Genomic DNA, 25888 nt, shown 5'->3' on the forward strand with positions numbered 1-25888 from the left:
AATGTGGAGAAAAATAGGATATTCTCTACTTTATATAAGAAGATACAAAAGAAATAGTGAGTGGATGACATCATCAGTCTCCTCATTTGCATACCGACCAGGATGTGCATGTAACTGTTTTGTTAAATTAAGCAAAACTTTAAAATGTCCTAACTTTCTTATTTTACATCCGATTTTGATGAAATTTTCAGTGTTATGCTTGTGGGATTTTTTCTTTTGATTTAGATCATCTTTTTGTTGGGGTGGTCTTTCCTTTATTAGAAAACACTGTTGCGTTTATTTCAGAATTCTAATTTGCAAGAACAGCGCTAAAGGAGTTTGTGGATAAGCGTGAGGCACTAGCGTAACTACGGGGGGGGGGGGGGGCAGAGGGGTCAGACTGCTCCCCCTGACGAGTCACAACCCATGCAAGGGAGGTGTCCCTGCCCCCCCCCCCCCGCGACGAGTCACAACTGATCCCTGGCCCGCTTTTTTTTTGCTTGTCAAATTTTTTTCTGGTACGAAATCCTTTATTTGTGGTTGAAGACCTTTTTTTTGCTTTTTTGGCGGACGAATTTGCCCCCTGTAGAAAATCCTAGGTACGCACTGGCGTGAAGAGCCGGGTTGAGAAGCAGCGGAAGGGGAAAAGGAAGAAAAAGAGGAGGAGTAAGAAGAAGAGGGGAAGATGAGGAGGAGGTGGAAGAGGAGAGAGACAGTGAGAGAGATGGAGGAGGGGTCGGGGAGTGATGGAATGGATGAAAATCATTTCGAAACACGCAACCATCATTCGCCACTCTCCAATTCTCTCCCCATTATCTCTCTCTCTCTCTCTCACACCTTTTCCCCTCTCTTACACACATTCATACACACCCTCACACACACACATGGTGTCACGCACCCACCCATTTACATCTTAATACACGCCCTCGTACACGCTCCCCCACGCACACATACCTCCAACGCACACATCCATACATAGGCGTGTTTATTAAATCCACTGATCTTCTCAAAGCCATATGGCATGTTTACAAGACCGAGCAGATTGGTCCATAATACACACTCACTCGACATCTTCATTAGATATTCAACACTCACTTGACATCATTTGCTATCATGCAATTATGTTGATGTATCCAATAAAAATATTTCGGCCCCTAAATATTAGGATGTAATATACTCAAACACACAAGAAATTTTGGAAGTATTTTGGAATGATTATCATACCCGGGGGGGGGGGGGGCACTCGACCAAAAAAGTGGTAGGGACGTGCCGCGGGCGAGACAAAAAACGAGGGCCTTGGAGCGGGCTTATTGTAAAAAGGAGGGTCCTCGGAACGGGCTTCGGCACTACAAATGTTTGTGAAAACGGGGGTCCTTGGAACGGGTCGCCTGCGTGAGCATCCCAATAGAACGGGCATACGTGCATGCAGCTAGCACGGCGCACGATCGCCGGCTGCGCTAGCGCAGAAGCGATGGTCGGACAGCGCTCTCCGGCCGCTTTTCAACAAAATTGCGGCTCATCGTAGCAGATCAATGCAACCGGAACGGCGTAACGGAAAATATGCGAAGCTTTGGAGCGGATATCTTTCTTCTTTTTTCTCGATAAGAAGAAAATGCTATGCTTTGGAGCGGCTTTCTTTGTTCTTTTTCTCAATAAGACAAAAATGCTATGCCTTGGAACGGAAATTTGAGTGTAAAAATGGGGGTCCCCTCCGCGGCACATACCCACTATGCATTATATACTGAGTGCCCCCCCCTAATCAAGATCATCTAACGGCTGTGAAAGATAGAGGTAAAGGACTCGTCTCTTCAATTTCACAACTCTTATCATTTTACCACCACTCTTATCATTTTAACACCTCTCTTATCACTTTACCACCGCTCTTATCATTTTAACACAACTCTTATTACTTTACCACCGCTCTTATTATTTTACCACCACTTTACCACCGTTCTTTTCATTTTACCACCACTCTTAGCATTTTGCCACCACTCATTTTAACACCACTTTAATAATTTTACCATCGTTCTTTTCATTTTACCACCACTCTCAGCATTTTACCACTGCTCTTAGAATTTTACCACTCTTCTAATTTCACCACTGCTCTTATTATTCTACCACCACTCTTATCATTTTACCAACACTCTTCTAATTTTACCACTGCTATTATTATTCTACCCCTCTATCATGCACCTCTCCTTTCATTACACTCCATTTCGTGTTATTCTTTCACCCATCTTTCGTTACCATTTTATTACCATTATTATCATTTTCCCACCTCAATGATCCTATCACCTCTCTTATCATTTGATCCTTTACATCTTTTTCATTTTACCACCCCTGTTATCATTCTACTCCACTTTTAACTTTCTCTCTTATAATTATACCCCTACTCTTAATATTCCAACACCCGTTTTATAATTCTACCCCCTCTCTCGTCATCCAATAACCTCTCTCTTAAAACTATAAATTCTTATCATTTATAATTTCAACTGTCATCATTCAATAAATCATTTGCATACATATCCATTCAACACATTGCTTATTCTTTTATTTACAGCTAAACCATTGTTTAGTCTTGTTTAATATTAAATTATATCCATAGAATATGTGACATATTGACTTCCATTCTCACATAAATGCATGCATTTCTTTTTAACTTCACAGATTAACTTCATTTTACAGATTTACTTCATTGCAAGTGAGAGTAGTTTCCTCAATGAACCAACCACCTTGTGACAATGTATCAAGACTGGCAACATTGTCTATACTTACTTACACTTCAAGGGAAAATTATATAGGCATGGAATTTTGTTGCTTTCAATAAGGATAACAATATCACACATGCACACAATGAAAAACAAAAGACAGATGCAAAGTTGGATAACTAGAGGATAGTTGGCCATTGCAGCTTAAAGCTGATGCGAGTTCTCTACCTGCCGGACGTGCAAACCAGTTCTTTTTTCAGTACCAGTATTATAAATGTACAGTGGTTCTGACTCTTATCTTGAAAAAAAAAGGTTGCAGGTTGAATTCCCAGCCTTACTAATTTTTCTCTGCGGGCAATTAAGCCACATTGAACAACACTCGACTGACTCAACCTAGGTGAGATTAATGAGGTACTCGGCAACATTAATTTCTGATTGTACTCACTCCTGGATATCTGAGGCTAAAGCTGGGGTGATGCATGTATAATCTTCCTCTGAATAGAAAACAAGTTACATGCAAAAAATGATATACATTTTATCACTCTCTCTGAAATGAGCCTATTCAATTCCAAGTGATTTTTTCCCTGGTTTACAAAATGTACCTTTTCTTCTTTGCAAACATGATTAATTAAACATGACCGGACAATGAGGTCACACTCTATGTTACACATCAGCTTTACGGTGTGTCCCAGAGAAAAAAATGAATGATGAATTTTAACTTGCCTTCAAATTCTGTAATTCTCTTTTTCACAGATGGTTAAAGCACGTTCTAACAAAGAGAATGATACCAAGACCGACTTCGGGGAAGTAATTGGGATTCGAAGTTAAAATCCAGTCATTTTCAAGTATCCAAAAACCTTGGAGACAGAAGATCAATTAATTCTGAAAGGAATGGCCCTACAGACATATGTATGATATTTAAAAGAAGCCTATTGGTACATGTCAACAGTGAAAATGCATTAGAGTAAAATGTGACAGCTACTCCCAAACATCATATGGCCATATGAAGAGTCATTTTGAACAAATACCAGTCCTAAAAATATGCATATGTAATAAATGTTGGGATTGACAAAATAAATTTGCAATTTCAATAATTTTGGTATCATTAATTTCAATAAAATGTTTTTTAAAACAAATAATATACAAACAAATAAAGAAAAAAAATATTTGAAGGCAAAGTATTTAAAATCCTTAGTCCCACAATTTGTGGGTCGTGCAAGAAACCATCACGTTACATGCATGGCAGGGGTGATAGACCATTAAGATTTGAGTGAGAAAAATAAATTCAACAAATAATTAAAATTTAAATGATTCTTGTGCATAACAAAGAAACATCAAAGAATATGTCTGACTTCAGGACAATTTAAGGCAATCATCAATCACAAAATAAAAATTCATGATAAATTTTATATTAATATTTTCATGAATAAAAAACGAGTTGCCACCATATATCACTTGATAACATGATATTTTTCATGAAAAAATATAAATAGAGACTTTAGATTAGTGAAAAGAAAATGATGAAGACTTTCTAAATTGTCAATGAAATGTTCTTTTTCTTGACAGACGTGCAAGCTCACCAACATGCGAGGAGGCATTTTGATCATTCAATTTCAAGTTGGTTGATTAGTGTGCTTTAACAGAGGCGTCGATCCTGGGGGGGCAGGGGGGGGCGATCGCCCCACCAATGAAAATATTGGGGGGGCAAACATATCATTTTGCCCCCCCCAATAATTCCGGATATGCATTAAAAAAAACCAAGATTGTAATGTTCAGCAAGCGAGATTGAGATACACAACTCGTTCTTTATTTAAAATCGTGCTCAAAATGTCCGCTTTTCAGATTGGAATATAAAAATTTTCGGCTCGCGCTTCGCGCTCGCATCATTTCTGTAGCAAAAACCCATACTTTTCATGATTAAATTGGTGAATGTAAATGTCCCATTTTCAGTTCTAAGCCTCAAAAGAACTGCTTCAATTTGCAAGCATCTTTTCTTGGATATATAGCTTGTTCTTTATCAAAAACGTCCAGTAAACTGTCATTTTTTCAGATCGAAATATCAAAATTTTCAGCTCGCGCTTCGCGCTCGCATCTATTCTCTTTTAGATACAAATCTTAATCATTGGTTCCAAAAATGCTTAGAATATCAAGTTTTCAGCTCAGAATATAAAGAAATTTGAGCTCACTCTCGGCACTCGTACTATCTGTGTAGTGAGATACGTGTCTGTGTCTCATGAGTCATACATATATATAGATATATACATATATATATATATGTGTGTGTGTGTGTGTATATATAATATATATATATATGTATGTGTGTGTGTGTGTGTGTGTGTGTGTGTGGGTGGGTGTTTTGTACGATCGAGCGCCTTTGGAACGTTAATGATTTCGCCCCCCCAATCTGAAAAATGGATCGACGCCCCTGTGCTTTAATATTACAACAAAATAATCACAGACATCAACATTCCTTCACTATGTGATCTGCTAATCTGAATATCTCCACAATAATCTTCTTTACAGTACAATTACTTATTTGCCGTGCATTAAGGCATAGAACAGCAATACAAAAAAGATGCATGTTACATTGTCACTAAAAACATATATCAACATTTTATACACCTTTCCTGAACATATTTACATCATTTCAGTAAAGAACTCGAGCAGTAGAACACATCGATGCAATATGAGAATTTATGTTGATTCTGTGTCCCATCATATCATGTAAAGATTGTCTATTATTAAAACTCATTATTCTAATCACCGAGAAAACACATAATTCATATTGAAGTTCATTTCATGAGTATGTAAAAATTACATACAGGATTTTTAAAGAGGGTCAATACCATAAATAGAAGACATAATCTAAAAATTGTGCAGCTGCTCCTGTTTATGATAAGGATGATGATTATGATAAGGATGATGATGATTATGATAAGGATGATGATGTTGATGATGGTCAAGATGATGATTAAGATGAGGATAATGATGGTGGTGATGATGATGATGCTTATGATGGAGATGATGATGGTGATGATAATGGTGATGATGATGGTGATGATGATGATGGAGATGATGGTGATAAGGATGATGTAGAGGATGATGGTGATGATAATAAGGATGATAATGACAAGTTATTCAGTATGGGGGTGTTTACAGGCAAGATGTCACTAAAAATCATTAAAAAATATGAAACTCATCCAGATTAGCACCTTTCAGTACAAAAAAGGGAACTCTTACTTCTGTTGAAAATTTTGAATACTTGAAAGAAGTGGAGAGTAGGAGGGTTGTGCTGGGGATGGAAGATGCACTGAATCATGCAAAATGAAGGAAGGGGGGGGGGGCAAGGGTTATTGCTATGAGTGTGATTGAAATCTAGCAACTCCCGTTTGATAGGGACAAAACTGGATTGATACCTTTAGACTACAGACTGAGGTGTACTGAATGTTCACACTAAAACATCCAGTTAAATAGAAATTCATATCTTGACATTTTTTTCCCTTCAAGTAGAATGATATATTGTCTATAAGATGGATGTCTGGCTACAAAATTAAATACGTATTTATTAAGTTTTTGATTGAATTTCAGCAATGCTTGCAAGCATGGCCCACTATGAATAAACTTGAATCTTGGTTATTACCAGGTTTATGATATTTACAAGCATCATTCGACACCACATCACTTTGGGACTTAACAAACCAAAAAAAAGAAAGAAAAGGTAGGTAAACCAAAAGATATATAGATAGGAAAACATAAAGGAAAAAAAATAGTGCAGCAATAAGTTATCATTTTAAGTGTGGCGACATGAACATTTAGTAACGAGAAAACATGCTGTACATAATCTTTTTTCTTTCAATCACTGAAAATTTAAGTCGCATGTAGTCAATTTTATACCTTAAATTATGCTTCGTGCATGAGTTTCTTCTGGTAAGGCATTATTGCACATTACCAGATTCCCAAGATGATATTGAATCATCAGTCTACTAGCAATTTTTTCTTCGACAACCATTCATCTTTTCTAACCAGTCAAGTATGACATATCAATTGGTATTTCAATTGGTATCTCTTTAAGATGATCAAGTTTTTCTTGTGTGGCTGTTTTTCAATCCTAATGCTAGAAAAAGCTTTTTGAATATCAGTCTAGAGATTACTTTTAATATTACTTACAACATCCAGCATACTATGACGTGCCTACCAGCTTTACTCTTGACTGGTCTGAACAGTACTTCAACGGACAAACTTTCATAATGGTCATCTTGATCATGACATCTTAAAAGACTCTGTGAAGCGACATACTACTAGGCAGGATGACATTTTACATTTCTTTCGTCAATGGCATTTTACAGACTAGGTCTCCATGTCATCAAGCCCAGTTCTGAATAATAGACTTGCAATTTCTACACTACTTTCTCGGCACAGAATATGAGTTTATCATGCAGATTGTTTATCAAGGCATCATTTTCAATCTGAAAGAAATTTCAAGTTTTACACACATAAAAAACAATAGGATGGGACTGAAGAAGGAAATTCTCCCTCACTCCTCTGCATAATCACACCAATGAATTGAGAGTTCATAGGTCCTGCCTTATAATGGGTTGTGATAGATTCAATTCAAACACAGATTGCAATTGATTTTAAAATTCCCATCTTTCAACTCCACGAATTTGAATTAGTTGCAACTTGAGTATGAATATACTGCAACTCTATCTCAGGTAGGTCCCAGATCTAGCTTGTAAAATATAATTGACATCTTCAGTGTTGTTATGAAGAGATGTCACTGGACCTTTCATTGTTAGACCAGGCTCAAAGAAGAAAGCTTACTCCATCATTCTCATTCTGCCCTCTGAGAGCAAGGGAGTCATCGTCCAGAGATCGGAGTAAAGAATCCTCGTCATCAGCCATGAAGGATCCCAAAGATGCACTGGATGTAGAAGGTTTGTAGGTCACCAACTCGTTCCCTGAAATGGAAATTAGAATGATTCATTTACTGGCTTATTAATAAACACTCTGATTTAGATCTATGCATATATCTGCATAATGAAGAGTCTAATTAATCATTTCTTAAACTTTAAAGACAAAGATGGGAAGATGTCACAGTTGACGAATTTGACGTGCATACTTATTCTATGCAACCAAAATCTCAAAGGGTGGAAAATGCCCCACCCCCATAACTCGTAAGCATGGCTCAAAAGGACCAGCCTAGTTAGGGTTCATATAATCATACTTATATAAGACCAAGATGCAAAACATTGTATTTTGATCGATTAATCATATTCAAACATGTTTAGATAAAAAAATCACCCAAGTCGAAGCAATTTTTTAGATCAAATTATGCAATACTTGCGTAACATGCCTGTTCTAAATCGAATTTCTCCTTAGTCAAATAGATTCAGAGGCAACAGAAGATTTGAATCAGACAAAGCCACCAGTAGTTTTAATCTTTGTCTAAAATTAAAGATAGCTACAACTATTGGGGTCTACATGTGGCTAAACTATGAGCTAAGCATAAAACCTGGAAAATAATTCACTAACCTGTAGACATCACATCATTTTCACCATCATCTTCATTTTGAAGACTCTCCTGAAAAAAAAATACAGAAGAAAAGATTTGAACATCCCTATGTTAAAGTACATAGATTAATCTAAAATACTGTTCAATGATTTAAAAGACCAAATGTCAATACATTGTGTTGAACAATGTGTAGGATATCTGACTTTCTTAAAAAAAAATATGCAGTATTATTTTGCAGCTGCTAAGTGTGCTTTTAAAGCAAAACCCCTTGCATATTACATTGAGACAAGCATTTTCAAGAGGCATCAAAGGTACCGACTAACCCAGACAAGAAAATTAAGAAATTATAAATATATATAACATGCCATAGTTTAGTTTCTTTGTTATAAGTTTTGTATTTAAGTGTCAATATTGCGAGGAAGCTCAAATGAAAAGGTAACTCAAAGTTTTACTCCCACACAGCGTTTAGCATGAATTGCCCCGTTGTCACAAATTTTGTGAGAGCAGTGGAATGGGAAAATAGTAGCTGGAATATAATCGCAGGACAAATTCCAGTATTCCAAAATCAGGATTCCAAGCTTTTCAAGAAAACAAAATTCCCTGAGTTTAAAATTCCCTCATAATTATTTAAAACCATTCCCAGTTTCGCATGTTCTCAAGTTGTTGCAGTGAATTACATGTATTATCAGTATAAAAAACAATAATGTTAAACGAATTAGTACAACCATAAACAGTCATTCAACGGATGTTGTTTTGAAATGCAACAGAATATAACAAGAGTCTGACTGACAACCGTACTTTCGACTTTTCGGCCGATCAAAATTCCTTGATTTTTCCCTCATTTGAGGTACCTTTTCCCTGATTTGAGGTATTTAAAAAAAATCTAATTCCCTGATTTTTCCCTGACATGAAAAAAGTAAAATAATTTTCCCTGATTTCCCTGATGGGCTGGGAACCCTGGAAAATATTAACTCAAGCATAGCCTAGAATGTAATTGATCTAACAAACTTACAAAATTGGTAGGAGGAAGCGTCAGGGAGTCTGGCTCATAGAGTAGTTGGAAATCCTGTAAAAAAAAAAGAAAATAAGGAAAATAAAATAATCTGATTTAATAAAATATCTACTGCATATATGTGGGGATGGTAGAGGGGTAGTATGTTAAAGCAAAGAAAAAAATATGAACCCCAAATTTTTTTTCCAAAGAAAATACATACAAAAAAGAGCACTTGCTGAAATCATTATCCTCATCCCTGTTATCATAATCACAGGCCTGCCAACATCTGGGAATGAAAAACTGTATTCTGTGATAAAAAAAACCTGTATTTTTCCCCAAAAAAGTGTATTTCATAATAAAATGCCTGGCACACTCACTCATTGCGGCGCTCAAGCTGCATGCAAGCTAAAATGCGCACTGCTATTGCAGATGAAAAAAACAACAACATTAAAACATGTGTATATCTTCACCCTGGTTGAAGAAAAAAACAAGTTACCTGAAATTACATTGATCTAATAACCATATTTGTGCACGTTTTATGAAATAGAGACATATAGTATTATTTTTCTCAATAAATTACGATTTAGTAATTTTTTTTTTTTTTTTACAAAAAACGTATTTTTCAAAGAAAAAACTTACTGCCGTATTTTGGTTGCAAAAACGTACTAAATACGGCTAAAACGTACTGGTTGGTAGGTCTGTAATCATCACCATGATCAACCATCTCATTAACATCAACATCATCATCATAATCAACATCTCATAATCTTCATTTCGTAATTATTAACATGGTCAGAATCATCATCATCATCAATATCAACATCATCATCATCGTTGTCGTCCTCCTCCTCCTCCTCTTAATCATCATAATTGTCATCAAGTTGTAAGAAGTTGTGAATGGAATTGACAATGAACATGCAAAGAGGTGTCCCTTTAGTACTTACACTCAGAAGATCGCCAAGTTCAATGTTGAGAGATGGATTGCTTTGAATCATTTGCTTGAAATCATTCAGACTGGACTGCACCGTGCTGAGTTGATCTCCCAGGTCTTGCCTAGACCAGAAATATCAAAATCAAAAGAAATCACATAATAATCTCATCCTAATATTCAGAGACACTGCCTAATCAGGATTAACACGTGGAACGCCTCTGGCAGTCTCACTTGCATTACACAATTCAATATAGCAACAGTGCTGACTTTGAAAATGACTATTAAATAATTATTCACAAAAAATAAGTATTCATATGATAATAAAAGACTATATTCATTTACCCTAAATGACCTTAGACCTTCATCATGTGACCTATAAAGACCTGTGCAAAACAATAAGTGATACTTGATTACCTTTTCATCCTTGTTTCATGAACTAGATCCATAAACTTTCAAAGTTATGATGGCAAATCAACAATACTTCCAACACGCCTAAGTTCATTGACCTTAAATGACCGTTGACCTTGGTCATGTGACCTAAAACTCTTACAGGATGTTCAATGATACTTGATTGCTCTTATGTCTAAATTTTATGAACTAGATCTATAAACTTTCAAGGTTATAATAACAATTCAACAACTACCCCCACCATGAGCAAAGTTTGTTGACCCTAAATGACATTTGACCTTGGTCATGTGACACAAAAATCAGGCAGGATGTTCAGTGATACAACATTACCTTTAAGTCCAAGTTTCATGAACGAGATCCATAAAATTTAATGTAGTGATGGCATTTCAACTATTACCCCACCATGACCAAAGTTTGTTGACCCTGAAGGCCTGAACGACCTTTGATCTCGGTCATGTGACCCAAAACTCACGCAGAATGTTCACGTTCACTACATGTTAGCACATTGTTTGCGCATAGTTCACGCACTGTCCCGACGTGCTTTCAGCAAATATTCTCGACACCCTATTCTGTGACTTATCTAGCGCAAATTTAAATATTCCAACGTTCTGGTGTTGACATCCTCTACGTTCGTTGATTAGGACGACTTACACTAATCACGTGGTCTGCACTTACAATTTTTTTGCATATCATTCTCGAACTATGCGTGAAGTGTGCTTAGTCTTTGCGCAAAGTATGCGCGACCCTGTAGTGAACTGCGAGCCACTAACCTGGGGGGTGTGCCTACTATTTCTTGTGCCACGAAATCTATTTCGATGCCACGTAGTGGCACGACTAGGTTGCGCATAGTTCACAAAAAGTTCACAAATTTGTAATGCGTGCCATGCACCTATCCGCAAGCTGGCACGCATAGTTCACGCATTGGCCCGCACGAGTGCATGCCCATGCGCAAACTATGCGGGAACTACAATGCGTGCAAGTGTCAACCGAGCTCAAGTCCTCAAACCTGAATGTGGACACACACGCAAAAAAAAAAGAAATTTAAAAAAAGCAAGAGCTGAAGAGGTATATGGCATAACAAACTTACTTATGCTCTTCATTTGACAACATACGCTGTAACAACACTTTGTTAGAACTCTGCTTGTTCTCATTTTGGGATGAAGGTCTTGTAAGGACGAGCTGCCCTTCCCCGGGACCAAATGTTCCGTCCTGAACAAGAGCTGATGACGAGACTTCACCTGTCAATGGGTTATAAAGTCCTGTCGCTCCTGCATCCTCTAGACCAACAACTTCAGCAGGGGCATTGTCGGCCATGTCTAACCATCCCATTTCATCATTACCAGGAGTCAGAGGGTATGTAACATCAGGACTTAATGCGGTCAGCACGGGGATGTTAGAAGCATGTGATCCAACGCTTTCTGGCTGACCATTGCCTGCCACACTGTCAGGGCTTGCCAACGATGTAGAAGCAGCCTGAATGGCCATGGTGCCCTGGTTACTTTGACTGAAGAGTTCTGTGGTCTTATTGTCCTGGGAACCTTGGATAGCTTCACCTTGTAAGACGGGGTTTATCACAGTACCTGACGGGATGTTGGATGGAATCAAATCATCCTCATCTAGCCCTTCATCAAACAATTCAGTGACCTTTGACTCAGATGGGGCACTTCCTATCAAGTCTTTGAGCGGAGGTCCATCTGATCGACTCAAGAAATCTAGATTGCTGTCCTACAAGGAAAAAATTAAAAAGGTATGAAAATAAATACATCACAATTACTTCTAAACTTGGATTGTTTCAAAATAGATTTGGAAAATACTCTCAAATCATCCTTATCACCAACTGAATTATGTATGAATGTGTCCTCAAAATAAATATGATGTGGATGATATAAAATAACATATGATTCCTGGATATTTTTGCGAATATGCATTAAAAACTATTTTGATTAGGTGCCTGATAAAAATTGCATTGCATTTTTTTTACACTTCTTAAACATGGAATGGGATGAAAGATCCAGGTTATAATCTTTGTCTGTTGCTTTAAAAAAAAAATACAATCACTAAGTTTATAAGATACTGTATGAGCTCGGAGGGCCCTTTATTAAAGGGGAACTCCGGGCTGATAATAATCATATCTGAACAAATAGAGTAAAATTCACTGAGCAAAATGCTGAAAATTTCATCAAAATCCGATGACAAATAAGAAGTTATTGAATTTTAAAATTTAGCAATATTTTGTGAAAACAGTTATATGCACATCGTCATGAATATTCATTAGATAGGCTAATGATGTCAAATCCCCACTTTCCTTTTTCTCTAAATATGTTATTACATGAAATCATAATTACTAAATATTTTTTTATACATGTATGAATGATACATCTCCCTTACAATAAAATAAGGTGCAGCAATGGATATCTAATGTATTTAATTAGTTGTCAAACAAATTTTTTTTTGGGGGGGTTTTCAGAGGACAAAATTTCAATAAACATAAGTTCATGTAATAAAATACAAAAGAAAAAATGGGGATATGACATCATCAGTTTGCTAATTGAATACAGTATTCATGCAGACATGCCTAGAACTATTTCACCGGAATAATGCTAATCTTTAGAATGCCATATAGCTATGTTATTCTTTGTCTGATTTTCTTCAACTTTTCAGTGTTTTGTTTGTCTTGATTTTTCTTTATCTGTACAAATGATATTATTTTCAGGCTGGAGTAATTCTTTAAAGAAAAATAAAAAACATTACCAAGAGAGGGCAATAATAATAATGATTTTTTTTCACAAAGTATCAACAGAAAAAAAGATTCGATGGCTAATTTCAAGACCATAGTCAGAGTGGAGTGCTACCTTGATCAGACACTAGAGCATTCAGGCAATTTCTTCTCATGATAAATTAACTAATCCCTTACATCAAGAGTAATATAGTGACTTCCAACATCTGGTGGGTTTTCATAAAGCTGTTCAAAAGTTAAGAATGACTGGTGATCCTTTCTTGTGGTAAATAATCACCACAAACATTTAATGGTGAATACCATTTACCACAAGAAGGATCACCAGTCATTCTCAACTTATGAACAGCTTACTGAAATTGCCCCTGAGACAAAATAAAAGTGAAGAAATCTTTACCTGCTTGAGATTTCTGATTTGTAATCCTTCGAGAGCAGAACTTGCAGGATGCGTTCGAGTGAACTTAGCTTTACTTGGGGGAGACTCGGGTAATCCTTCAATCATCAACTGATTCATTCTGAATTACAAAATAAAACCAACAAATACAAAGTGAGAAACATATAACAAAATTTAACAAACCTAAAATGACTTGGCTATTTCAAAGGTTTTAGGGAAGGTGCCCCCCCCCCTGATCTTGGGTACCACTTGTGACTCCTGACTAAAAACTATAAACTTCGACAAAAAAATCCCAAAATAATTATTTTCTACATATTAATTTTGCAAATGTATGTATGAAAAGAATTATTGCATATAAATACATCGATATAATTTTTTTTTGAGGGGTTGAGATGTCATATGTAATATTCTTATAAATGATTTTATAAGTTATAAAAGACAAAGTTTTCCTTCTCATATTTTCCTCTTTTTTTTCTTCAGAACTTCTTCTGTATATTTATTTATTTTTTCCTGAACGTATTGTTCTGAATCGCCTCTTCTTTTAATATGAAAATCATTCAATGCGATTGAACAATCAGGCAGAACTTTAAGAACGAAAAATAACTACTCTTTTGTGAATATGTTTTATTGACTTTGTACACAAATCTAAGATTGCCCAACATAAACCGATCTGGAAAAAAGAGAGGTAATTGCTTTGTGAAGTCTATCAAAAAATAATACTGTAGAAAGAGAGAGAAAGAGAAGGGGTGGGGCATGGTAGGATTAAAATGAAACAAAATTCAAACTACAACTCCTTGTGAAGTGCAGTGTCTCTGTACATACGGTCTCTTCCTTGTGCTTCCAACTTTTGGTTTTGGCTGGACCAGGGTGATGAGAAAGTGGATGAGTCTGTTGACTATCTTCTGCTGTTTGTCATGCTTTTGACGTAGTCCAACGACCTCTCGCCACAGTGCAGCGTTTTCACTGAGGAAACAACAAAAGAAATGAGGCATTTATAGAGTGACTTTCACATACTTTTATATAATGAATATCTTCTTTCAATCAAGGAGAAAGGAAAAATTCCAGAAACTTTGAAGAATATTTGACAAAATTTCATAAAAAGATAACACTGTATCATGGGCATCAGCACAAAGGATTATCCTTTGTTCACGAGGGGGGGGGGGGCGGACATCTGACTAAGCGTTTTGTGTCGCTGTGCAAAAATTATGTTACTGTCCAGAACCAATTAAATTTCTATTTCTGTGAATTTGCGAAAATTCTTGAATGTTACCCGAAGAAATCACTATAGCATCGTGTAGACTGTGACAGTTGACTTTTCTAACACTTCACTGAAAGTCACCAGATAATGTTAGCATGATTGGTGGAATGTCAAATTATGTCTTCACTTAGATTAAAGACATTTTTGCCCAGTTTCATGAATATTGGCTACCCAAAACCTTTAATGTAATCATTCAATTTCAACCACTTGATCATAATGAATATATATCCATGCTTACACTTTGATTGATTCTAGTTTGGATGTAATGTCATCCTGCTTCCCCTTCATTTCTCTAACATTGGAGAGAATCTTGCCTACATCATTGGGTTTAAGTTTAGACTCATCTTTACCAGACACCTGCCAAGAAAACATTACAAGAATGGACAAAAATATCAATTAATGGAGAATACACATATGTTGCCGGATCTACATCTAAAACATTTCATTCAATAGCGTGAAATTTGTTGCCATTGAGTACCTTGTAACATACCTTCTAGCATTCAAATCCTTACCCCAGATTCATCATGCATATATATGCTATTTAGTCTGTAACAAATGGCACGGCATATGTGCAGCATTAACTGAATAGTGCAGTAATTGTTGGTAAGATGACTTTGGGTTCTTGTATAGGGCCCATATTTAATTGTGACATTGACATCCCTGATGTTCTACAATTACTGCCCAGGTGTCATTCGAGGCCAAATCACCCCCAAAATGTTCTGGATTTCTCTTAAGATTTTCTTTCTAAAGGTACAAAGTAATAGAAAATTGCTTTATTAGTTCAGGCTTGAAAATAGGGAGCTATATCCATTTTTACACAAGAAAACAAAAAGGATGAACCGTAGCACGGAAATTGAGAGGCCAATTCCATTTTTTTTTTACCATGCTTGGCACATTTTAAAATTTCATGTGTGATAAATGTGAATCAATTCTCAGAAAGGCGTTTTCTGCCAAAATTAGAAATCTTGGTTGCCTTACAGTGGGAGGATCTCCATAACAAAATGAACATTGACATTCTTGACATTTCAATACTCAGAACTTTATCGTTTGACCAAACTTTCAATGATATCATTTGTCCTTTTTGCCTGATATCACACAATCCAACTTGTTCCAAGGGTATATCCCTTTATTGCTAAAAAGTTTTGTTATAACATCCCCCTTTAAAAAAATTTTTTTTGGTTATATATGTGTGACTATACAGCTTTATGAAATGCCTTCAAATAAATCAATAATTGAAATACCTTTCTCTTGATTAATTCTAGTTGCTTGATTTCTCCTTTCAAGAAATGAGGATGTTGGAATTCAATGTCGGTTCGTTCTGTTTTTAGTGCGCCGTCATCCAAGTGTGCTTTCTTCCTGAAACCATCTGAAGTAAGATGATACGAACACATAAAGCCACAATCGGAACACGAGAATGAGAATTCAGTAGAGTTTTTAAATAATTGGTAGGGAATAAATGACTACCTCCCTTCCATAAAAAAGAGCTATGGGTGTGTACACAATTTACATTAGGAAAAGGTTGTACCCGATCGTACTTTGTACAAAAAGTCAAGAAAAAAAAAAGTAATCACAATCTTTTCCCCTGAATAGTCACAAACATGTGGCATCTAAATATAGTCTAATCACATATCTTGTTGACTAGCAGCTTCCTCTTCTGAGCCTGACATAGAATTTCAAATAATGTTACCTATGTGCATCTTAAAGAAAAATAATTAAAAAAAAATAGTCCAAGGGATACATAGCTGAAAGAATTCCCTGTTCAATAAAAGTTAGTCTCTGGTAACTTTGCTATTCAATGTTGATTCACATGGAATCCTTGATTTTGACTGGCTGTTGAGCTTAAGGGCATTTTCACGGTAACTGACATTACACGGCACAATGTTTTCACACCTTTCATTGTGTGTATCTCTAAAACAACAAATGATGGGAGTTTGCTTTTGATAGAGTTAATAAAGTGAACCTTGCTGTATACTCTGATACTAAGTTTTCCTATGTAACCACATTTTTGTACGCATCAGCAAGCAAAAATGTGTCAGTAACTGACATTACGCAAAAGGACATGCAATTTCAGGGTGTTCATTAAAATTAAAATATCTCATGTCCCTGAGTAGATAGAGTAATAATTTGAATATGTAAATATACCTCCGTTACTAGATTAAGATGTGTCAAAATATTAAACAATTTGTTTTTGTCTTTTGGGGGCTATGATAATTTTTCCACAACCATGCTGGTAACTGACATTACGGTAACTGACATTACACTTAATTTGCCATAGAGATAACACATGGAAGTCAAATGTGTGGAATCATTGCATTGTATCTTCTGTGCAGGGCTTCACATGAAAGTGAGCTTGATGTGGAAGTATACCCGAGTTTCTAGGAACATTTCGATGAATTTTTTTTTCTTTTTTTTAATTCCTTTCTTTGATTTGAACATTTTTATCATTACTTGTCGGTAACTGACAATACACATTAACATTTACCAGTGCTATATGATTTTCAAAGGCATAATTATCTTGGTACTTATATGTAAGGCTTTTTAAAATCATAAAAGTTTCATAATACTTCACATTTTTAATTATCAAAAGATAAGAAATGTATGTTTTACTTACTTGGGGGTGGGGTCATAGCTACATGTTTTCCTATAGTAATTTAATATTGCATTGACTGTACACATGGCTTTTCTGACTATACACCCATAATATATTCATCAGTTTTATATTGACTTTTTAAACCTTTTCCTTCTCCAACCTCCCCCTCCCCTCAAAAAAGGCAAAATGAATAAGGGTCTCCTCCCCTAGGCTACACGTACCCCTCCCCCCAATCTCATGCAGCCATGTAGTTTCATTGATTTCTATTCTGGTCAGTGCAAGCAATGTGCTTGTTCATATCTGTCGGATTTCAATTCTCTTCATAATTTGTTTAATCATTTTCTTTGCTAATTTCTTTTTTAAGCTGTCAACAAAAAATAAACTCCAGCTTCTAAACTGAAACTGAACTATTTGTAAATTAGAAAAAAAAAAGTTTTAGTACGTAGATCCATGCAACATTGATCAGAACTGTCAAATTTCACTTTTCATCTATACTTGTAAACCAAAACAAAATTGTATCACACATCCACACTACTAACAGGTATAAAAACCAGGAATTTACTTTTATCGAGGCAATGCTCAAAAGAATCCTAGAAACTAAAAAAGGGACCCTGGAAATCCCCTTCATCACAATGTTAAGCTAAAAAATGTTGCAGATTTAGGCAATAGGTTGGGAAAAGTACCCCCTACCCCCCCCCCCAAAAAAAAAAAAAAAAAATGTCTGATACAAACAATTAGGTACTTGGTAAGTGCATGTACAAAACAATTTCATAGTAATTTTTTTTGCACGATGGGAATGCAACTTCCTTCATAATTTCATATAGTATTCCTTGTGAACTATACCTTTTAAAAGTCAATAGCAAGCTCCTTCTGGTGTGACTTTTAAAGTGAAAGACTTTAATAACAAGTATACAATATTTCTTCACCATAAAATTGACCACATATTTGCATTTCAATATTGGTAACCAACGTTTAACATGGTAACTGACATTACATCTCGGTAACTGACATTACATTTTCCACTTGGTAACTGACATTACATATATTTAATGGTACCCTATGGCTTCATTGTTAATTGGTAATCTTTAATTTTGGTGTAGAAGGGAAAGGTGTTACCTAGAGAGGAAATCTACCAAGTTTCATATAATATATCCTCTTTTCCAGGAAATGAGAAAAAAAAGTTCATGTTTTCGGTAACTGACATTACATACCATATCACATACTTCATCAATGTTTTTTTATCAGATGAATGAATTACTGGTGTTTCTTTCTATGGGATTTTAAAAAGTGTTATAATAGCAAGCTAAATCACAGGCGAAAACATCATGATCAAACCTGTTCTTTAAAAATCTGTCAAAACAAAATATGTATCAATATACTATTTTCAACACTAATTTGTATCCATACTTTGGCAGCCATTTTGAAATAAAAATGGCTGCCAGAGTCGGAAAAAAATGTTGTCTCAGAAACTTCAGGTCTTGTTTTATTAAAAAACATAAAGCATTTGACATGAATATCAACTTGATTTTTTTGCCTCTGTGTCCATCTGTGGTGAAAATGCCCTTAAGGGGCCATGGATTAAAGAGATCTTGTTTCATTAAAAACACACACACTTTGCTACTCACACATGTTGAGCTGACGAATGAAACTAGCCATGTTATTGTGCTTGAAGTATTGGGGGAGAAGAAGCTGAGCAAAGATGACCTGATCTTGGACAATGAAACTGTTCCCTTCCTGTCAAAAACATAAGAAAATAGAAAAAAAAACTAAAATAAACATTTATGAGAGCAGCGCGAAGGATGAGATTCACAAAAAGGCCTACACTGTGCCTTAAAGTGCCCAGTAGGTAGATCAGTGCCCCGTCTTACAAAGAGTAATGATTGATCCAATCAACCATATCTTTATGGAAATCCATCAGTGTCATAATTTTTTCTACATGAAATTTGCAAAATGTCCTTTGTTAACATAGGAGAACACACCAAATTTTCAAGAAATCGATGAATTTATGAATATACATCATATCAAGAATTTTTTTCGAACAAACATGCATTATATATGTTGAGTTTGGTGGCTTCCATAGTTGATTGATTGATTGAATCAATTGCAACTCTTTGTAAGATGGGCCCCAGGTGTAGACAGATAAACCAGTCTATTTTTGTCAGGATATATGCTCTTTTAAGACTTTGCTGTATCCCCTCCAAAGAAACCCATTATTTTGCCGTGTGCTCCATACATCGGCGCAGAGGGCGCTACATTATGAGCTCGCCAGCTGATTCTCGAGCTCGCTGCAAACTGTGACTCAGCCTCAAGGTTTGTGATCGTTCCAGAGTAAATAAAGAGTCGTCAGACTAAAATTGGTGAATTTGTCATCACGATCGGCAGTGACTTAGTTTTATAGCTCCAAAGGTAGTGTGAGTGAAGCTACTAGTGAAACTGAGTAAAAATTAGCAGATCCATGTCTATGATGGCAATAAGAACTAATGTCATGACTTTGCTGAAAGTAAACTTATAGACTAGTGCTGTAGCCGAACCGCCGAACCGAACGGTAGTTCGCCGAACATGGCACTTCCGAACCGAACAGAACCGAACCGAACACTAAGACTTGGTTCGGAAGTTCGGCAAAAAAAAAAAAAAACGGCTTTCATCTAATAAATTTATAAGTTTACACCCTTTCTAATCATTATATTTGCGCATTCTCTATTTAATCTTCTTTGCAATTGTATGTTGGAAGTATGCGCTTATTTTGCGGTTACTAGATTTAGTTTTCATTTTCATGTTGACATTGTGGTTTTTACGGCCCTGATTAAGAAAGGAGATCCGATGAATGATGTTGCGCTATAATAATTTTACTGGCTTTTATCATCTCTCGCTCTGTGGCCGAATCGCTGAAGCATGGTAAAGAAAACCAAAACTGTATGAGTGTTCATTGGTTAAATCTAATTATCTAAAATATTGTTGTTTTTACGTGGCGAACAAGATTCTTGTTTGAAAATCTTCAAATTATTTTGAATGAACGAGCTCAATAAACTGAAAGTGAAAGATGAAGTACCATTAATATTACGAATTACGATACGATGTGATTAAGATCGTAACTCGTGTATTGTTGCGGCGGAGAATAAAGATCTGATTGAGGTGATTGACATTATTATTGAGGTGTCGGCTCGCTACTGTCTAGTTTTCATGATTTTAGAGAGAAGTAAAGAGTTTTGAAAACGAGAGATCCAGTGAAAGTGGGAAATAAAGTGAGTGACTGTTAGAGATGAAAAGGAGAGACGCAAAACAAATAATATAGAAATTAGATGAGGTGAAGTTATCTTTTTTATTATTAACAATCAGATGAAAATAAAAATCAAACACTCATGAATGATTACGGTATAGCATATAGCAAGATCCCCTTCCCCTCGTTGACAAGTTGAATGAAGATAAAGCCATGCGGAAACATTCATCTCTTGGGGGGAAATGACCCCCAATCTTTATTTTTTTTTTCCCTTTCTTATCAACTTCTCAAATTAACCATAAACAATTCGATGATCACTCTACTCCCCCTGTCCCATTACAGTCGTAAAACTTTGCATCCCACTTGGTCTGTATGTTCATGGTCGAATGAAATCTGACCAATGAAATCATAGAAATCTCGGGAATTGCTCTTCAATCAGTGAGCTGAGTTTCGCGAGCAGACAAAGCACGTGGCTGTATGTACCGATGCGACAATCAGCGACATGCGATTGGTGGTTTAGTTCACCCATCGAGCCAAATAGCGAAAGGCGCATTACATAAGCACGCTTTCTTCGACACGCCCCTGGCCCTACTATGCCTACAGTTCAGTGCACTGGCGCTGGCCGCCTCGTATGTGATGCAATTGCCAATCACGTTTGGCCGGACTGTATATATAAATATTCATGAGCTCAGAGTCCCGCTACAAGTGGACTGCATGCGCTGGCCTAGCTGGTACGAGTGCGAGCGTAGTTAATTTGGCAAGTATCCAAAGTGTGGTCCAGGTATGGACGACTAGGAAGAGTCGCCATTTTAGAACTGTGAGTTACCCAATAAATCTGTCATCAGATAATCAAATTCGAGATAACAGTTGATTCTTTGAGCGCTATAACTTTCATAGTTTCATGTCAACAAGATAGAGATAAAATGGTTTGATGTGACAGAGGTACATGCGAGCACATGCAGTCAATCAAGTACAAATTGTCTACCGGTACGCTACGTATACCTGAATGAACTATAGCTTTATCAGTCTATCATTACCGAACCCCGAACCGAACCAATGTTCGGCAAATTTCTGCCGAACCTTGCCGAACCGAACCGAAACCGAACATGGCGCCTGACTTGCAGCACTATTATAGACCTAGGCTATGTATGTTTACTACATGATTCTCATTTGTTGTTATTTCTCTTGACCTTTAAAATTAAGTGTAGTACCGTCATAAAAGAATAATAAAAAAAATTGGGATAGCAGTTTTTACTATCGGGCAAGCAAATTTGTTCATCACTTGCCAAAGAAGTGATGAAAACTTTTTTTGTAGAGGCCTGGATCAGTGGAAAGTTTTGACATAATAATTGTGTCTAAACAAGACAAGAAAAAGGCATAATTATAAAAATATCACCACAGAGTCCTCTAGGCTAGCCAGGAGGCTCCTATAGAGTAAAAATCATTCACTAATGTGTGCTTACACTCCACGGAGTAAGGGCATGTGGCTATATGTCTGTATTGGTTGGGCAAAAATGAAATTTTACCAAGATTTTCCGCTTTCCCTATTATGAATCCAGCCCGGATTCATGTGAAAAAACTATCACTTTATTCTTTTTGGTTGCGTATACTTTTTTTTTCAAAATAAATATTTTTTTTGAATAAAAAAAAAAAAGGATTTAGAATTGATGGTTCGACTCACCACTGTTAACTCCAACACCTGTAATTGAGTTGATTCTAGCAGACCATTGCATTGATTTGCGATCAACTGCGATCAATGTTCGGTACCTATTGCGATCAATGTTTTTTAATGTCAAAAACATTAAATTCAAAAGGAAATTTTTTTTTTTATTACATTAAAAATGCTAATTTTTTTCAAATGAAGAGTCACATGTATAGAGTCAGTTGCAAGGTCTAATTAATTAATCAAAATCAATTAAATCATACTTTTGAAAATAAATAATCCGCTCCGACTCTTCCTTTGAACAAAATAAACGTTTCCAAAATAGAGGTCTAGAAATCAATTTTTTTTAAATGTCCTTTTAAATCTTTGTGTTTTTGACGACACCATAATTGATCACAAATGCGATGGTCCGCTAAAATTAGCTAATTTTGAAAGTTATGATGGTATTTCAACAAATACCCCCAACTTGGCCAAAGTTCAATGACCTTTGACTTTGGTCATGTGATCTGAAACTCGAATGAGATGTTCAGTGATACTTGATTACTCTTATGTCCAAGTTTCATGAATCAGATCCATAAACATTCAAAGTTATGATGGTATATGTAATTCAACAGATACCCCCAACATGGCCAAAGTTCATTGACCTTTGACCTTGGTCATGTGACCTGAAACTTGCACAGGATGTTCAGTGATACTTGATTACTCTTATGTCCAAGTTTCATGAATCAGATCCATAAACTTTTAAGTTATGATGGTAATTCAACAAATACCCCCAATTTGGCTAAAGTTCGTTGACCTTAAATGACCTTTGACCTTGATCATGTGACATGAAACTCGCACAAGATGTTCAGTGATACTTGATTACTCTTATGTCTAAGTTTCATGAATCAGATCCATAATCTTTCAAAGTTATGAAGGTAATTCAACAGATACATGTACCCCCAACATGGCCAAAGTTCATTGACCTTTGACCTTGGTCATGTGACCTAAAATTTGCACAGGATGTTCAGTGATACTTAATTACTCTTATATCCAACTTTTATGTACTACATGTAAGACTAATAAACTATCAAAGTTATGATGGTAATTCCATAAATACCCCCAACTTGGCCAAAGGTCATTGACGCTAAATGAACTTGGACCTTGGTCATGTGACTTGAAATTCAGGCAGGATGTTCAGTAATACTTGATAAACTTTATGTCTAAGTTTCATGAACGAGGTCCAAATATTTTTTTAAGTTATGATGACATTTCAAAAACTTAACCTTAGGTTAAGATTTTGATGACGATTCCCCTAACATGGTCTAAGTTCATTGACCCTAAATGACCTTTGACCTTGGTCATGTCACCTGAAACTCAGGCAGGATGTTCAGTAATACTTGATAAACCTTATGGCCAAGTTTCATGAACTAGGTCCATATACTTTCTAAGTTATGCTGTCGTTAAAAAACGTAACCTTCGGTTAAGATTTGGTGTTGACGCCGCCGCCCTCGGAAAAGCGGCGCCTATTGTCTCACTCTGCTTCGCAGGCGAGACTAAAACTTTAAAAGTACTTATGAAAAGGATTCCTCTGAATACAAATTTCTGTTCAAATTTGATAAACTTCATACTATTCAATTTGATGGACAAAATTGTTTAAGTTAGAACGTTCAATTAATTTAAGATAAAAAATACAAACAATAAACATTACACCTACATGTACATGTAAACAACAATGAATTTACTGTAAATCATAATTTAACAATTTATAATGAAGAAAAAATAAATAATTAAATAAACAATGCTAAACATTAAAAGGAATTTGTAAACAGGCAGGACAAACTGCGAAACCATGCACTAAATCAAGAAAAAAAATGGCTCGAGAAAACTGAAAACGGCTCTCATTTTTTTTTTTTTTTTAAATGGCTCTCTAAAAAACGTAATTTCAACACCGAGATCTACATTTAGATTCCCCACAGCCAGGCCATGCAGGCAGGGTGGTAGCACTAGTAGCAGTGAACAAGTACCCCTGCCTCGTGCAAAATCCAATCGTATGGCAAGGCTCCCACACTAGCTTTTTCTTGCTGGCCCAATGATAATCGGGCCACCAAAAATAAATCGTCCATTATTTATATGATTTTGGGTGGACCGCCCGCACTGCCATTTTTCATTGCAACTATTCATCATATAACTTCGTTCTTAAGTAAATTGAAGTCTTTTAATTATTTTTCTGAATTAAAATTCGGGATTGAAAAAAAAAATCTTGAAATTTTAGGAGCCTCCTGCCTGGGCCTGGCTAAGTCTGAGCAGCATGAACCATGACCGTGGCTTCCTGGATCAGCGTCGCCTCGCGTCGGGGGTGTACTCACATCGCTCCAATGGATCAGTTCATCAGTGACTTCGTCATCCACTAACAGCCATAACTTCGAAAGAAAAGCTGGGCATGACGGTTGAACTATGCTGCCTTGAGCCGACCCCGTAAGGCCAGTTTCTTCAGATGCCATGGTGAAACGGGCATTCACATCCAGACTTGCATAGACGAAAATTCTCTCATGAAGGCTTTACCGTGACTTATCATTCAGCCGCCATGTTGTTAGCCACTGATCTCTCCACTAACTGGATGGACACGCTGATTGGCCTATTCCGTGTTGAAGCACCGGAAGTTGTACCTCCGCACGCCGAGTTCCCCCCCCCCCAAAAAAAAAAAGCCAAAATCGAAGTAGAGTCTAGATAGCGTTCACGGCAATACATGTCAATCCCTAATTATACTTACCAGATCAACTCTTATTACATATACTCATATTTTCAAGGCCATATTTTGTACTGTTAATTTTAATCTTATATATGTGTAATCCAATACTACTTTCTTAGGGATATTTAAGATGTGCAATAATATTTCAAACTATTCAGCTGAGAACCATGTTGCCAATTTACTGCCTCTCCATATACTGTATCTTGCCTTGCAGAAAATCCCTCCCAAATGATGTGTCGCTTTTAAAATAGTAATGACAAACATACTTCTTTCACAAAAGAACATTCTGCTTATATTTTAAAAGTGCAATAAATCTGAAGTATGGGACCGTATGCAATATGTTTGTTGTTTTAACACGATAATATCAGTGAGCGGTTAATTTCTACATTTTGATTTTATTCCTGCTACTCTGGATTCATTTCACCTTCCCAATTAACATTTCAATACTTGAAATTTGAATCATATCGCATTTAAAAGTGGAGTGTTTTGTTTGCACACACAACTATTTATAACATTTATCCAACTAGATATAGGTATATACAAATTCAGTGTTCACAATTTGGGTCCTATGTTTTTAAGACTTTAAAATCCAAACTATAGATCATTTTGAAAATGGGATGCTAATTGAGATGTATTTTGCACTGGTAGTCTAGGTTTCCGACATTGAATGTAGCTGCCATGTACTACTTTTGAATTTGGCACAGCTCAACCATTCACATCAATAGTAAGGAAAAAGATTCAATTTGGACATACCGTTTTGTGACATCGG

General features: G+C 36.2%; 1 protein-coding gene across 2 annotated transcripts; it reads right to left on the minus strand.

Annotated features, from left to right (window-relative positions):
- Nucleotides 1-4829: 4829 nt before the first annotated feature.
- LOC129254478 (heat shock factor protein 1-like) lies at nucleotides 4830-24991 on the minus strand. 2 transcript variants are annotated; one of them, XM_054892943.2, is made up of 11 exons: nucleotides 24737-24991; nucleotides 19134-19242; nucleotides 16160-16284; nucleotides 15157-15275; nucleotides 14483-14623; nucleotides 13664-13781; nucleotides 11620-12257; nucleotides 10138-10246; nucleotides 9212-9265; nucleotides 8220-8268; nucleotides 4830-7645 (listed from the first exon to the last, which is right to left on the minus strand). In XM_054892943.2, the coding sequence occupies exons 1-11, from the start codon at nucleotides 24869-24871 to the stop codon at nucleotides 7491-7493; spliced, it is 1752 nt and encodes a 583-aa protein (XP_054748918.2). In that variant the 5' UTR covers nucleotides 24872-24991; the 3' UTR covers nucleotides 4830-7490. The 2 variants fall into 2 exon arrangements, with proteins under 2 accessions (XP_054748918.2, XP_063970592.1); XM_064114522.1 differs by having other exon boundaries at nucleotides 7406-7645; nucleotides 10138-10250; nucleotides 11618-12257; nucleotides 24737-24981.
- Nucleotides 24992-25888: the final 897 nt, after the last annotated feature.

This window comes from Lytechinus pictus, chromosome 2 (genome assembly GCF_037042905.1).
Source record: "Lytechinus pictus isolate F3 Inbred chromosome 2, Lp3.0, whole genome shotgun sequence".
NCBI classification, from domain to species: domain Eukaryota; kingdom Metazoa; phylum Echinodermata; class Echinoidea; order Temnopleuroida; family Toxopneustidae; genus Lytechinus; species Lytechinus pictus.

Bases quoted from the DNA above. Each gene is read 5' to 3' on its own strand.
- LOC129254478 (XM_064114522.1), bottom strand. From the start codon at position 24,871: ATGGCATCTGAAGAAACTGGCCTTACGGGGTCGGCTCAAGGCAGCATA. The intron at 19,243-24,736 runs GTGAGTACACCC...TGTTTTTGACAG, and splicing joins AACTGATCCATTGGAGCGAT to GAAGGGAACAGTTTCATTGT. The intron at 16,285-19,133 runs GTGAGTAGCAAA...ATCTTACTTCAG, and splicing joins CATTCGTCAGCTCAACATGT to ATGGTTTCAGGAAGAAAGCA.